Below are 15,246 nucleotides of genomic sequence, written 5' to 3' on the forward strand. Positions count from 1 at the left end.
CTATCCCAGCCAGCATCCCCTGTGGGGAGGACGGTCGGCTCGAGGAGGGACCACCGGGGTGCACGACGCTGCTCCCCCCGAAACCCAAGCCTTCCCCCCGTCCGTGGGGGGCCAGCCACCTGAGGCAGGGCGCCGACAACCCCCGGGGCAGGGAGGGAGGCCCGGCCGGCCGGCAGGCACACAGGCCCTGACACGCAGCGGCCGCCCGCGCCCCGCTGAGGGGCGGTGGTTCCCGCCCTCCCCACGGCCGCCCCCCGCGGGCGGGGCCGGCGGCGGCGTGGTGGGGCACGGCCCGGCACAGCGCAGCAGAGCACAGCGCAACGCGTCGCGATGGCGGGTGATCACTCTCGCAGCCTGGGGAAGGGTAAGCGCCGGCCCCGGCGGGCGGGCTGCCGTGTCGCCTCAGCCCGGGCTGGGCGGCCTGCGGAGGGCGAGCGGGGCTGTGCGTGAGGCGAGTAACGGCTGCAGCGGTTCTCTTCTGTCTCCTCAGGCAGCGCGGCCCCGGGGCCTGTGCCCGAGGGGGTGATCCGGCTCTACAGCATGCGGTTCTGCCCCTTCGCCCAGAGGACGCGCCTCGTCCTCCGCGCCAAGGGCATCAGGTGAGCCCTTGCCGGCGGGCCGGTGTGGCGCGGTGCGCGGCTGTCCGCCCCGCTCCGCCGTCCCCCTGCTGCCGTGACGGCCTGTCGGGGCTCGCACGGAGCAGGGGGCGGTTCAAGCTTCCCTTCTTCCCTGGGCATCCTAAGTGGCTCTTAATTAAACGTCCCTGAAAGAACTGAATGAAAAGAGGTTTCTGTGGGTGATTTTGTTATGAAGTTTGAACTTCTTGAGGCTTTTCAGGGGGAGGGGTGTTTGCTGAAGTGGGAAATAAGTAGGCTGTGTATGAAATCAATTATGTCAAGGTCCAAAGTAAATCCGTAGGGAAAAAGCCCAAGCTGATTGATTTTTTTTTTTTCTCACCTGTCATCCGGAATGTTTGCAATAATAGCATTTGAGTTTGTCCTGGGTAAATGTAAGTAGAGCCTTAATGTACGTTGTTGTTTGGTTTTGATGTAAGCTGCAGTGAAAATTTTGGGAGATAACAATATTCAGTGTTTCTGTTATATTACTGCTTAGCAAAACACAATAGTGAGTGAGTGGCCTTTTTAAAAGAGGAAAGGTACTGTGTTCCTATAACATTTTCTCATTCCTGTGCGGTAGTAAGTTAATGGAATTCAGTACTTGTGTTTGTTTCTTTTTCAAGACAGCTGTGTCATTTCAGTGTTTTTAAATGGGGACTAACGCTTCCCTCAGTTTACAGCTTCACAGTAACAGGTTTTTCCACCTTTTTCTGATTCCCGCCAAGTCCCAGGCCTGCCAGCAGTTTGTTAACCAGCACAGGGCTGGGAGTTCATGTTAGCATAGAGAATGCCTACCACTTAGTTCTGATAGCAAGATGAGAGTTAGGTTGGTTTGTTTTGTTTTTTTCTTGGGTCTTTTTTCAAAAGAGTAAGTGCATTAAAACTTCCAGGTCAGTTTAATTCTGTCTTTATTTAGTGTCTTTGGACTGATTTTGGAGCTGGGAGGTTTGTTTTAGTATAGTGGGTTTAGAGGGGTTTTATGGCTGCCTAAATGTGGTAGTTGCCTTCTGGTAACCTTTCAGTGATTTTGAAGGTTCAGCTGTGTTTAGCAGATCTTTGGGCTTACTAGGAATTTTCTGGGGTCACACATACAACACAGCATATCACATGGTTTGTTAACATAACATAGACATATTTCCCATGTGTCCTTTTTTTATCAATATCTATTTGCTTTTACCCTAAACATCTGTTCTACATGAGGCTGTAACTGGTGAAGATAAGTAGGTAGGATGCTCTCTTGATTTGCTCTTTGATGTAAGGTCAGATTAAAGTTCAGCTGCATTTCTTAATTGGAGTATAGCTCATTTGCAATCAAGTGCTTCTTTCTTAGAATGCCCCTGAACCTGCATGTTCACGTCACCTCCTAGCGTGCTGCATTCTGAGCTCGACCTTTGGTTTTGGCATGACTGTAAGGGCTGCCTCTGTGGTGTGCTTGCAGACTTTTCATGTGTCTTTTATTAGTTTAACAAACAACTCACTGTAAGTCAGTGCTGATTTTCTCCAGCAAAGGGAAGTGCCCCCTGGCAGTATTTCTATGTGTCAAATGGTTAGTCCTGCAAAGTACTTCAGGGAGGACAGGGGAGAGCAGGGGAATTGAGGATTCAGCCTCTCAAGTACTGTAGCTGTTGAGGTGTAATGACTGCATTTCACCATGGTATGGAGTGGACTGTAGCAGAATTGAGCCTGTTTGGGTCTTGTTTCTTTTGCTCTTTTAGCCATGAAGTAATCAACATCAATCTGAAGAACAAACCTGACTGGTTCTTTGAGAAGAACCCCTTTGGGCTGGTTCCTGTTCTAGAGAACAGCAAGGGCCAGCTGATCTATGAGTCCCCAATCACTTGCGAATATTTGGATGAAGCATTTCCAGGGAAGAAGTTGATGCCTTCGGACCCATATGAGCGAGCCTTTCAGAAGATGCTCTTGGAACACTTCTCAAAGGTACTGCATCATCAGGGTGGGATTGTGTTTCTTATTTTACCATAGGACCAAAACCCGCAGCTCTGTTGCCAATGTTGCTTTCATCCTTTAAGGCAGGTGTTGTGTCTGGGAAAAGCATTTAAATAACCAGAGGGGTTATTTGGGGTCTCTTGCTGTGAGCACATACAAACCACTGTGTATCTGAATTGCTCCCAGCGTTTATGTGCAGGGATGGATGCAGGAAGGCAGCCAAGCTAGTGAAAGTGTATATGACTGAGGCAGGATTTTGAGTATCCTACAGTAGAGCAAACGTTAGTAGACCAAACCCGCTGAACGCTTGAGACCTAAGCAGTGACAATTGCTGTATCTTAAACAGTTTTTCTATAGGAAGTATTATATGGATGTGGAATGTGAAGAGTGCCTGACTCAGAGCTCTTACAACCATGGACAAGAGATGGCAGGTGGCCATAGACATGGGACATGTATAAGGAGACTGGTTTTGGCCCTCAGTAGGGGTTGGATGTGGGCACTGTGGCTGACTGGAAGTAACTTCTCTGTACAAGCATGTGCTTTGAAGGGTCTAGGAAGTGAAAGAAGTCAGCTTGGATATGAGGCAGCAGAGGAGAGGAAGCAACAGAAGATGCAAATAGATGTGGACAAAGAAGGGGAATAAAAGGGAGGATATACTTACAACAGGCCTTTCTGAAAAGGCATGATGGGAAGAGGGTTACAGGGAAGCACGTTGCAAGAAACTAAATGTGCACTGAATGTTGGTTGTATGAATGACAAAATCTTAGAAAAATGTTTGTCTGTAAGGTTTAAGGATCTAATTTAGTTAAGCTTGGCCACTGGGCAACTTCCTGGTACTGTATGCTAATTTCTCTGGCAATTACCAAATTAGAAAATGCACAGGTTTGTAGAAGCCTGCATATTCTGCGCTGCATATCTCTTCCTTAAAAGTACCTTAAATGTTGATAATTAAAGTGCGTTCCGATTTAAGAACTATGTAACTGGGAAAAGAGTACTACGCTGCACCTTGCCACTTTTATTGCTACTTTTTTGGTAGTGTGTGCAAATGGGAAACATGCTCCTCTTCATTGTTCTCCTCTTACTACAAGACTAAAATTCATTAGTATTTGCATTTGTTCTTCATTTAAGCCTTTGCTTACATTTTCTGAAGTATAAAAGATTTTTGCTAATGGACTTCATTTAACTCTTTAAAGTTAAATCTTTAAGATCTAACTTGCATCTAGTATCTTAACATCTTAAGCTCTGAGTGACTTGTATTATTGTAATAGGAACATTAAAAACTTTATCCTTTCCTTTGTATAGATAACACCCATAGTTTTCAAGTATTTTGTGGCAGTCAAAGATGGACAGGACGCCTCGGCACTGAAAGCAGAGATTGCTGGAAAGTTTGGCAAACTTGAAGAGGTAGGAGTATTTCATGATAATGAGCCAGTTGCCAGTCATTCTATGATCCCTTTTTTCTTTCATGCTTTGGCCTTTGGAGCTAGATCTCTTCTCATTCAGTTGGTAGTTATAGCAATGAACAATCTTTCAATTTACTTCCCCCAGTCTAGGATGCACAACAGCACCATTAGAGTAAATTTCAAGTAGCTGACCTAAGCTTCATGAGTGTGATGAAGGCTGTGTGGACTTGTGGAGTTTTTTTTTTTAATTCTAGCTGACTGCTGTTGTCTTGGATACCTTTGTTGTGCTTTAAATGCAAGGAGCCCTTGCAGCATGTTCTAAGAGCAAGGGCTGAGAAGTCTGAGCTGCTGAAAAGCATCTGTGCTGTAGCTCTGCTGAAATCAGTACAGATACACTGGTGATGAAATAAGGTGTTGAACAGAAAAGATTCTATCTTTGGAGGGGGGGAGGAAGCAGAATGTAATCTGTCCCTTGCAGAAATCCAGCCCTGGGCTGTGTTGTGCTACAGTGATGTAAGGCAACTTCAGCAGAGCTCCAGGAAGTGTCAGGTGGCTTTGATGCTATATTAGCAAATTCACAACCCTGATTTAGTGTCAGTAGTGGTTCTTGGCTAGTCTGAACAACTGTCAGACTTGGCTTTATCATGAACCCATTCCTTTTAGTTGTGGTTGCTAAAACCACAATGCTTGTCTGGCTGGATCAAGAAGCATTCCTCCAGAGTGTTTCTTTTCAGGTGCAAAGCTGCCAATAGCTTTCTAGTACTTTCCTAATTCTCCTAACAGTTCTGTGCATTCTGCTTCCCTGCCCCCTAGAGCTGCCAAAGTAAAATTGTTTTCAGAGTAGTCTTGTCTGTCTGATCAGGCTGATGCTGGAGTAGTGCAGATGACAAATGAATTCTTGGGGAAAGCCATGTATGTTTCACTTCCCTAATATACAGGTCTATTAAACATTAAGGAAGAATTAACCTTCTTCCTGCTTTATTAATGCTGTGAAATACTTGCTGCTCCTTCAGTGTCTCTATTTTACTACACCCTGAAGGATTTTGCAGCAGCAGCTGAAGGTCAGCTGAGGATGGGAGGAAGGAACCGCCATGCAAACTTCACTCGGCCTATTGCAAGAGATATTCAAGAAGGGAAGTGTTTTGAAACGCTTCTGTATTTAGCTTGCTGCTACTCGACAGAGGGAGCTGTGTTCCCATCTCTGCAACTGTGCAGCTGCTGGGTTATATTCTGCCAGACACCTGGTAATTCAAACAGCTTGATGCTTTCTGAAGGACTGCTTTAAAATTTCTGCTAGGTCATGGGGATTAGGGGACAGGGAGTAAATGCCATAGGCGTATAGTGTTGCGTGTCCAAAAAGACAACAATTTGTAAGGTCTCTCAAGTTCCACCTTTAAAATGCCAAAGTGCCTGAAAACAGAGAGACTAATCTTATGAAAGAGACCAAGCTCTGGAGGTTCCTTAAAGCATGTTAAACTTGGATGACCATGGCACTCAAAATGTATCAGAAACATAAATGTAACAGGAGAACTTGATGCGTTCTTTGTGGCCTTGCTTTCTGTGCTGAGCTGGAGGGATCTCTTTCTGGTAGATGTGGATGTTATGCTTGCTTCCTGTTCCCTTTGCACCTGGAATCAAATCCAGTTCTAGATGTAATGTTATAAATGCTTTCCTGACACCACTTGGCCTCAAGGGCCATGGGAAAAGAGTCCGTGATAAAATGGTGTTCTAGTTTACCTGGATGTTAAATTTAGGTGGATTTATTGCTCAAGAAATGCATGTGCATTGTTATGTTTGATTAGTCTGTGCCATTAATGCTTTTTGACAAGTAAGAAATCATGAACTGACAGATTCTGAGAGCTAAATTCCTTTGTTTGTGCACAAGCTGTAGCTCGCTAATGATTAATATCTTGTGACGGTTTTTGAACCTCTGGAGAAGAGCTGGACTGACAGTGTATGAAATAGTTAAGCTTGTTACTACAGCTGCTTCACTGACTAGCTCTGACTCCCCAGGTATTGCATGCACAGGAGAAATGTGCTGTATCTCTGTTATTTGTTCTCTGATCCCTTCAGTATGCCTGCATTCTATTACGAAGTGGGCTTTTTGTTACTGTAGTGTTCTGTTGTAATTTTCCTTCTGAGAGCAGTTGTCATCTCTTACCCCTCACAGATTCTGTCCAAACGCAACACTGTGTTTTATGGGGGGGACTCAATCTCCATGCTTGACTACATGATCTGGCCGTGGTTTGAACGTCTGGAACCATTCCAGCTGAAGGAGTGAGTACCTTGCCTAGCTTCTAAGGTGTACTGAACAGCCTCAGTGTAAATATTCTTTGCATACACCCTGCAGCAATGGGCCACTCTTGGGGGCTGCTGAAGAAAGTCTGTATTGTGTTACAGTTTGTGGGAAGCATCTTCTCAAAAGAGAGATGAGTTGTTCAGGGATCTTCTGTAAACAAGCTTTTTTTCACCAGGTCTGTTTTCCTACCAAATAATTTTGACAGAACTGGAAGAAGTGGTCAAAATACAGGACTTTTTCTCCATCACTAATATCATAGATGAAAATGGTCTTTATTCGAAGGGGACGAAGATGTGGAGGCCTAGGTTCAAATTTCTTGGTCCAAAACCTCAGACTTGAAATGCAGTCTTCTGTTCCTCTTTGGAAATCCTAGGTTGACAAAGGAGAGTGATTTTGTTTCGAGATCGGAAAAGTGTATCCTGTCTTGCTGTAGCTAATAGATCTGTCACTGTTGTAATAGCATTTTTTAATATGTAAATGAATGTCTTGGTCTGTTATATCCTTAAACAGCTCCAGTTACCATGGTACTGCATTAATATGTAGGGAAATGGTTTCAAAGGAAAACTATTTTATAGCTGGCTTAAAGCAGGACTAAAGAGTCAATTTGTATGAGGAAGTGGGTGATAAAAGTGGAAGATGAGTATAGAATAGTTAGTCTCACCCTGGTGCCTGAACCATTCTTGAACAAGAAAGATGCAGGGAATCCGTAGCACTGAAGCTTCGTGCACTGTAAAATGAGGGCTTTATTGATGGGTTGTTGATCTACTTTGTCTCCTGTGTGGTCCTTGATTGGAAGGGGAAATATTACAAGCAATATAGGAGCATAGGTCTAGAGTTATTAAAGTATTTGAATGACTGAGGATCTGAGCCATTATATGTTAAGAAAAGATGCTTCCTGGGTAAGGGTTAGGAGTTACGTGGAGAAGTTACGCATTTACTAAACTTGGGAGTTGGAAACATTAATGCAAAGTACTTGGGTCAGTCTGCCAGAAGAGAATGAAAATAACAGTCTACACTGTTAAGCTTTCAATTTGCCACATGGTGGGTTTTTTTGTTTTTTTTTTTTTCCAAATGTGTCTGAGTGGGTTTGTAGATTTAGTCGGTTAGTCGAATCCTCAGTTTCATCAATAGACTACATCTGTGTTTTGAGCTGCCGAGTTGCAGGGTAGTACAAACTGCACAGCTTGTCTTGGTATGCACGAGAGAGGAGAGAAGAGGTTTGTGGATTGTGGAGGAGGACTCAACCCTTGCACGCAGTATTTTCTTCAAGAATCACCATTAACAAAGCATTCCAGAGGGAGGCAGTGGTGCATAAGCCTCTGCCCTCAACTCAGAACAGATGATAAGTAAGAGCTGTGTCTTTTGCAGCAGGTATAACATAAACAAAAACATGCTGATATCTTGCACGATAAGTGCTTGTTTGTGGTTTTGCTCAGCTTTGCAGAGTGCACAAGCTCTCTAAGAACTCTTTCACTTTTCAAATGCCAGTGTCTTCTATGATCTGATACATATTTCCATAACCTTCTCTGGGCTGAACATTATACTGGGATGGAGAAAGCAAAACAAGCAGTAAAATAGAACTGCTCAAGCTGTTTTGCTTCCTTCATGCCCTCCAAGTTTCCCATTTGCGTTACTCAGTCTCTTTCCTTTTCCTGTAGCTCTTTGAGTCACACCCCAAAGCTCCAACGCTGGATGGAGGCCATGAAGGAGGACCCTGCTGTCAAGGCTACAATGACTGACCCTCAGACATTCAAAGATTACCTCCAGCTCTATTTGAAGAACAGCCCTGAGGCATGTGATTATGGGCTCTGAGGTGCCAGTAGGCACGTGCTTGCTGAAGTGTCAGTGCTTCTTTTCAGCGTGAGCTGTGGTGATCTAGTGTAATTTGGTGTGGGCTCTTCTGTGGTTACATTTCATAATGGGGAATAATTCTGTGCTGAAAAGGCTGAGAAATCTTCTGTGAATTCCACTCCTTCCTGTCAGGAGGAGGATGTGCTGGCTTCAGGCAGGAGATGGAAAGTCATTGCTGGCCATGTATATCACATGAAGGAAAATGTTGGCTTTGCTCAGAGGTGATGTTCTGTTATCTCTGGCCTCTTTGCAGGCATTGCTCATGGGCAGTCCCTGAACTGACCCTGTTACTTGGTTTAAAAATTGTAATACTGATGTCTTGAAAATAAAAAGTAAACAATGTTGTCTTTAAACACAGGTTTTCCTTCTTCGTTCCAGGCAGCTATTCGTCACTGGACTGATTGTGCAGAGAGGAGCGAGGCACTGTAAAGGCTAAAACAGATAGTGTGGTCTCTGAAGTTAAGATGCGGTTACCTAGTACAAACTGTCCTCCTCTTTAGACAGCACTACTGCCAAACCACTGAACTTGCAACCCTACCCACTTATCCCTGTTGAAGTCATGTTTGCAGGGACCATCTAGTAATGGCTTCCAGTTTGGGCTAGATATGCTAGGGGAGTATGTGGTTATAATCTTTCTCTTCCTTCTGAAGTAGGGTCATGTTTATTCTAGGTCCTAACCTCGATTATCCTAAAGGCTGGAGTAGGGAGTAAAGCTAACAGAAACCATATCCTGAGCAGAACGACATTTATTTTCTGTTCTGCTTCAGAACTCAAAGTGTTGCTATACATGTCAAGGTGTAGGTGAAATCAGAGAACTGAAGTACAAGTTCAGCCAGAGTATTATGTACTGGTGGTGTCTTGCTGCTGGTGAAGGAATGAATATGTTCTGTTCCAGCAGGTAAATGGCAGGATCAGGTCTTTGCAGTTGGACATCTTTTTGAAGCTATCTTATATGCTAATATAGCAGAATGGGGACAAGATTATTTGATTCAAAAGTTCCTCTTTTTTTCTTTTTTTCTCTCCACATAGGGGATTAAAAGAGCTATGACCCATTCTGATTTTGCTCAGCTGTGCATGTCTTTCTCTGTCAGACCACTAACAACCCAAACTAGCCATAATTCCAGGGAATAAGCATGCAGAAAGAAATAAGGCAAAGCAGTATGTTCAAGGACAGGGCTGTGGTTCCCGTGGTACTGAAGCGGTTGTCATTAGATATACAAGACTGTTCCTATCTGTCTCCCATTGAAGTGAGGTGAGGTAAGGTAGCATAGCTGAAGGTAGCGGTTCATGGTTTTCCTGGTAATTGAGGCACTGAGTGTCTTGGAGCTTTTTTGGAGGAAAACTGGACTAATCTTTTTTTACCTTTAACATGTTCTACCCCAGCACACTAACTCTGAGGAGTTGCGTGCTTGTGTAGGAAAGCAGATATGAAAGACATTTGATGAAGAAAAAAAATTAGCGGGCACTTTGGTTTGTCAGCTTGCAGCTATTGGAGGGGATTGTTTATGCTCTTACTAGCTTTAATTCAAATGATACAGCTTTTTCCCTCCTGTTTATCTTTGTGGCTTTTAAACACATCTGGCACTACTTAGAGAAATACTAATTACTCTGCTGTTCCTTCCAGAATGCTGATGTTCTTTAAAAAATTTCCCAGTCCAGATCTGATGCTGTACATGTAGATCGTCATTAGAGAACCCAGAGGAAGCATAAAGCTGTGAGGTGTGTTGTCAGAATGTGGATCTAGGCTGTTTCATTAAATGAAAGCAGGGTTTAAGCTTGATGAAGCCACCATCCCTAAAATGGTGTTGGTGGGATCTCAGTGGCAAACTTCTAAGGATTAACTGCAGAACGTTTTGGTTTTATTAGCTCCTCTGCTTTGTGTAGGGCTTGTTAAAGCTGTTAGTATAGTAGGCTCTACATTGGCTTCTATAAACATGCTAGGAATATGTTGCGGTTTGCTCCAGTGTATTATTGGTTGCTAGTGGGAGATGTGACATTAAGGAGATCCAATAATGGGTTAAGAGCAGAGACTAGCATCCAAAAACAACTGGCTAGGGCCAGACCATGATAACCCAGAGGCTCTGTTATCCGAACAGAAAGATGTGCTCTCCCCATCTTCAGTGGCTGTAGAGTGTACCATTATAAATATGCTATTTCAGCAAAAAAAGTAAAATTAAATATTCTGCCTTATAATTTACTGTTTAATATCAGTGTTCTAAATCGCCAGGCAGACAGCTGGGGTCCTGAACTCATTACAGCACACCAAGAAATGCAGGCCTCGGGCAGTGTTTTTAATGTGGTAATGAATATGCAACACTTTGGCCCAGTCTTCAAAGGAAAGAAGTTATGTGGAATGGACTGCCTCTCTCCTTTCATGGTGGATGGGTGTGAAGGATACATCGTATTAGTTTAAAGAGGCCCAGAAAAGAAAACGCACATCTTCAGTTTTGGTCAAAGAGGAAAAAGATAGAAGTCAATAATGAAATGATCAAGTAGATAAGCAGCTCTGCCCTTTGGTCAGAGCTCTCCTTAAAATCCTCTGTGGATCAGATTGTACAGCAAGTACTGTATTTACTCACCTTCTACTCCATATTTTGCCCTTGAAAGTTGTTGTTGGTGCTATTGCTTTCGAAAACAATGTTGACCTTTTTTTGTTGTTGTTCCCTGTTGTTGTGCCACCAAATATAACTGTTCTCAGCACAGGTTAAAAAAAAAAAAATTCAGTGTCAAGTGAAAAACAATGGAGTCTGTCTTGTAAAAATAGTGAGTTTAGGAGCATGGTGGATAGATACTTCAGATTAGCAAGGCATCGGGCCTTGTTATGTACTGCATTTGTAGCATGTCCCTATATCTTTAGTGATATCCTTGAGATGGTTGTTGGTACCATAATGCAAGATGTGGTCCAGCCTCTTGTTCTTCGTAATCATTTTAGGATCCCTTATATTGAAGCTAAGAGCAAGGTAGAAGGGAGCCAAGATGGAGTGAGGGCTGGGGATCCGAGGCTGTCAGATCTGGGAAGGTTTGCTGAGTTTTGGGTAAGTTGAGTGGGAACTTGGGTGAATGGGACTGTGGCTATGACAGAAGGTCCTTGCTTGGGGAAATTGTTGAGAATAGCCTGTCCAGGGATGTGTTAGAAGGGTCTGTGGTTCTTGTGCTGGAAGTGGTAGTAACTGGAGATACTGGTTTGAAGTCTCAAATGTCACACACTAGGGACACCTGAAACACCTGTATGAATTCTATACAGGTGCCTGCAGCTTTGTTGCTTTTTCAAATCAATTAAAAAGGAAGAGAAAAGGAAATCTCAGCTTCTTGTCATACTTCATTTAACAGCTGTCTGTCCTGCTCATCCGAGGTGCCTGGCTGTGTGCGAGTGCATGTTCTAGGCATGTGTTGTTGGCACAGTGTTATGTCTCCTGGGCCTGCTCTGCCCAGTTTTCCACTGTCATGGCATCTGTAATGATCCCCTGCATTATCAAGGTTTGAGAACTGGCTGTTTCTTATCCTCTCTCCTTTCTCTGCTGGTAGCCTGATTATTTCACCACTCTCTTCCTTGGACATTGATTTCACTTGGGAATGGCTGATGCAAATGGAGTCTCTTCATAGTCATGAGATCAGATGCAATTTTACTAAATCATCCCCAATTTCAATAAGATGGAAGCAGTCCTTTCTACTGCTGGTCCAAAGCCAACTGAATGGCAGTTGCTGATTTATCTGAGTAAATTACTAATGTCATGTGATGTTGTTAGGATTTTTCCCTCCTAAAAAACTTTGATTTGCTAAAACAGGAATTTTAAAACTTGTCAGTGAGATGCAGCTGTGTCTGGGGTGGAGTGTGATAGCTGTTTAGCAGTGTGCAGTAACACTATCTGAGTCCATGAGGAAGTTAGAACGCAGCTCATATTAAGGGACCAATGTACTGAGCCTGTTCTATGCCTTTCACAGCTGTCTTCTGATGCACAGGAGGCAGTCTGTGAGAATTACAGCATATGCTGCAGCTTTGCATCTTAGAACCACCACTCATGGCAAAACTGATGAAAAAAGCCATCTCTCCAGGGGAAATGGGGCCGAGAAAAGTGGCACTGAATGGCCACAAGCTGAGTAGGGAGCACACAGTGTTTCCTGTAAGCTGCAAACCATTTGCATGAGTCACCTATGTGGCTGCACAGCAAAGGCATACAAGGGTTGGGGGAAAAGGAGGAAAAAGCTGTCAACTTTAGACCACCTGAAGAATCAATGAGGACCAAAGTGAGACATTATGGCTTAATACTGTCCTTCCCCCAGCTATCTGCATCCATTCCCATTTCCCCAAAGGATGCTTTTGTGCCTTTCCCCCTGTCACTCAAACCATCCTCAGAAGGGAGCTCTCAACAAGAATGCACTCTGGGCCAGACCGTAAGTTGGAGTGTTGTTGGTTTTTTCCCCTGTATGTGCATCACACAGCTCTTTTCCGTGCGTGTTTAGGCTTGGAAGCAGAGTCTGTCTCCTCTTACTTGTATTAGCTAAGATGTGGTGATTAATCAGCTGTTTCTCCTTGTGGGAAGACAGCTCTGATATAACCCATGCCTTCAAACCCACAGGCTTGGTGCCTCTCAGTTCCTCTTCATATGCTTTATGTAGCTTGGCTGTGTTGTGCTGGTGTATGTCTGCTCTGGATCAAACCTTTCACCTCCAAAGCTATGCAAGGTGTGGCTCTGGCAGGAGGGAGTCAGTGTGGGGCCATTGGCAGAAACCTGCATGTGGACAAGCCTTGCTTTTCTCTAGTTTTGCATATAGGAGCTTCATAACACTGACGTGATGCGATAACCCTGAAGGTGAACTGAACTGGCAGGAATATCGTGCTGACAGCACAGAACACCTCTGTCCCATGGGAATGCCTCTGCGATGGAGGCCAGGCAGAGCTGCTATGCATCACTTGTACTTAGAGGCACAAGAACCATTCAGGGCTGCCCTGCCCTGCCTGGTTGGGATGGCAAGCTGGCAGGGATGAGACCTGGAACATGTTAGCAAGCTAAGTACTATCTCCCTGTGGATTTGGGAAATCCCTCTGTGCGGTTTGATTCCCAGCAGAGGGCTAGAGAGCAAGACTGAAGGTTAAGAGCAATATAACGAATTTCTCCCTTGATGCACCTGGGGAGGTGAAGTGACTGATGAGTCAGGCTGCAAACAATGTGGTTTACTGATCCCAGTGCTGCCTAGCTCTGCCCGCTGGGCCTGTGTTGCACTGTTGGATCCTGAATGTTAGATTTTCTGCTGAAAGGTGCCTAATTGGATTTCCAATGACATTATAAGTGTTATGGCACTTCTGGAAAGCAGCACAATACGGACAGAAATTTAATCTTGGCTCCTTACACGACTAAGGCTTTGCCAAGTTGAGACTTAATGGCTGTGGGTCTTTTGGTGGATTTGAAGGTTGTTTTGCATCTAAAATTGACTCCTTTTCCTGCAGAGCACCTAAAACACTTTTAAGAACTTCACTGGCATTCTAATCTTCATTCTTGTGCACAATTTTTAAAACAGTGCCACAGTCAGACATTTTACAAGCACTCAAATGCCTAAACAGTGAGGGCCGTATTTATATATTTCACCTCAGCACCTCCTGCACTTCAACCTCAGAGCAGATGAATAAAGCAAAGATACCTACCTTCAAGACAGAAATTGCTGCTGATTTTTTTTTTTTTCTTCTCCTCTAAAGTTTGGATAAGCTCTGGTTTTAGCTAGACAGATTGATAATTAGTTAAAAACTCAGTGCCTTTATTCAAAGGCAGCACCTCTGCAAACAATGGCTGAACAGCTTTGCTCTACAGAGTCCCCCAAGCCTCTGCAGCCAAAGGTTTTGCTTCTAGCAGCTGAGGAGTCCAAGATGACACTCCTAAATGTAACATAACTAGAAAGTGAAGTTTCTTTTGAATGCTGTAACATTAATTGATTCACAGCACGGGCTTGTTCAGATTTCTGTTTCGGGACCAGACTTGTCCAATAGATATGATAGGAGTATCTGTCTGTTTGCCTCCTTCCTCTTCTCTCAAGGCTCTGCTACAAAGTTGTGCGCATCATTTTGAGAGTAGCAGAAGTAACACAACCCTGTTTCCTCATAGCTTCCTTCTTCAGGAAGGCATGACTACCAACAGCCTTTTACTGCACTGGGGACTTTTAAAAGATCTCTTGTGCACTTCTCAGGATTATGAGAGTCTGTGTCCTCTATCCATCTGCCTGCTTGCCTCAGATTTGTTGCAGCTGAGTATTTCTGAGTGCTCTACAGATCTGTCAAATTTGGTCAAAGTTGGTTGATTCAAAAGTTACTTGGCAGGAGATGAAGGCATAGACCCTCCTCTTTGCACCTCCCCCCTGCCCTCTCCATGCATGCACACACTGACTGCATAGGAACCTGGCTAAAAATAACCTAGTTTACGTTGCCATAATGAATCAATCATTTCAGAAAAAGGCAGGACTGCCTGGAATTTTACTTGGAAGGTGTACAACAGGTCAAATGTTTGGTTGGAGCCACTGAACCAATACCTTGATAAATCCTCTTTCCAAACAGACACAATCCAGATAAATATAAGACATGTATCTGATACTGTGCCAGTGGCACCTGGGGACAGACCTGGGTCAGCTTTCAGACCTGCAAGCAAAGAACCATAACAGAGTTAGGCAGAGAGGATGAAACCTGCTTAAGAAGTGGGCAAATCCTGAGCAGTATCCCATTCTGAGACCAGTGCTCCCAGCTTGACTGCTTGTGGTACCTGACCAAATTAATGTTAGCATGCCTGTAGGTCACCGTATCCTCTGAGGTTGCTCTTGCTTTTTTATAGCACAGACATTTCTGCCTACTTGAAATAAAGGAGATTCTGTCCTTGCTTGTGGATATTCCATGAGTGGTAAAAAGTCATTAGATAAATTATTAGCTGCGAATTATTATCTTGGCTTTTCTGTCCTGCCTGCCTCCCTAGATGACTTAATGCTTGAAAAGTGCTAATTTGTATCAACAAAAACATCACCCTGATTTGCATAGTAGCAAAACAACATTGTGCAGAGTTGGGAAACAGAAATGCATTCCTGTCTGAAATAAACAATTTTTCTAAGATCTGCAGATCTTTAGTATTAACCATGCATCAGAATTATGTAGCTG

General features: G+C 44.0%; 1 protein-coding gene across 1 annotated transcript; it reads left to right on the top strand.

Annotated features, from left to right (window-relative positions):
- The first annotated feature begins 221 nt into the window (after positions 1-221).
- LOC128147152 (glutathione S-transferase omega-1-like) lies at positions 222-8,470 on the top strand. Its single transcript, XM_052799487.1, has 6 exons — positions 222-364; positions 491-599; positions 2,333-2,555; positions 3,867-3,968; positions 6,138-6,244; positions 7,925-8,470. Exons 1-6 carry the CDS (start codon positions 331-333, stop codon positions 8,076-8,078), a joined length of 729 nt encoding a protein of 242 aa, XP_052655447.1. The 5' UTR covers positions 222-330; the 3' UTR covers positions 8,079-8,470.
- Positions 8,471-15,246: the final 6,776 nt, after the last annotated feature.

The sequence above is a fragment of the Harpia harpyja genome, chromosome 10 (genome assembly GCF_026419915.1).
Source record: "Harpia harpyja isolate bHarHar1 chromosome 10, bHarHar1 primary haplotype, whole genome shotgun sequence".
Classification (NCBI taxonomy): domain Eukaryota; kingdom Metazoa; phylum Chordata; class Aves; order Accipitriformes; family Accipitridae; genus Harpia; species Harpia harpyja.

Excerpts from the sequence above, each read along its gene's own strand:
- LOC128147152 (XM_052799487.1), top strand. The coding sequence starts at position 331 with ATGGCGGGTGATCACTCTCGCAGCCTGGGGAAGG. Across the intron at positions 365-490 it reads CTCTCGCAGCCTGGGGAAGG|GCAGCGCGGCCCCGGGGCCT; the intron begins GTAAGCGCCGGC and ends CTGTCTCCTCAG. Across the intron at positions 3,969-6,137 it reads AGTTTGGCAAACTTGAAGAG|ATTCTGTCCAAACGCAACAC; the intron begins GTAGGAGTATTT and ends TACCCCTCACAG.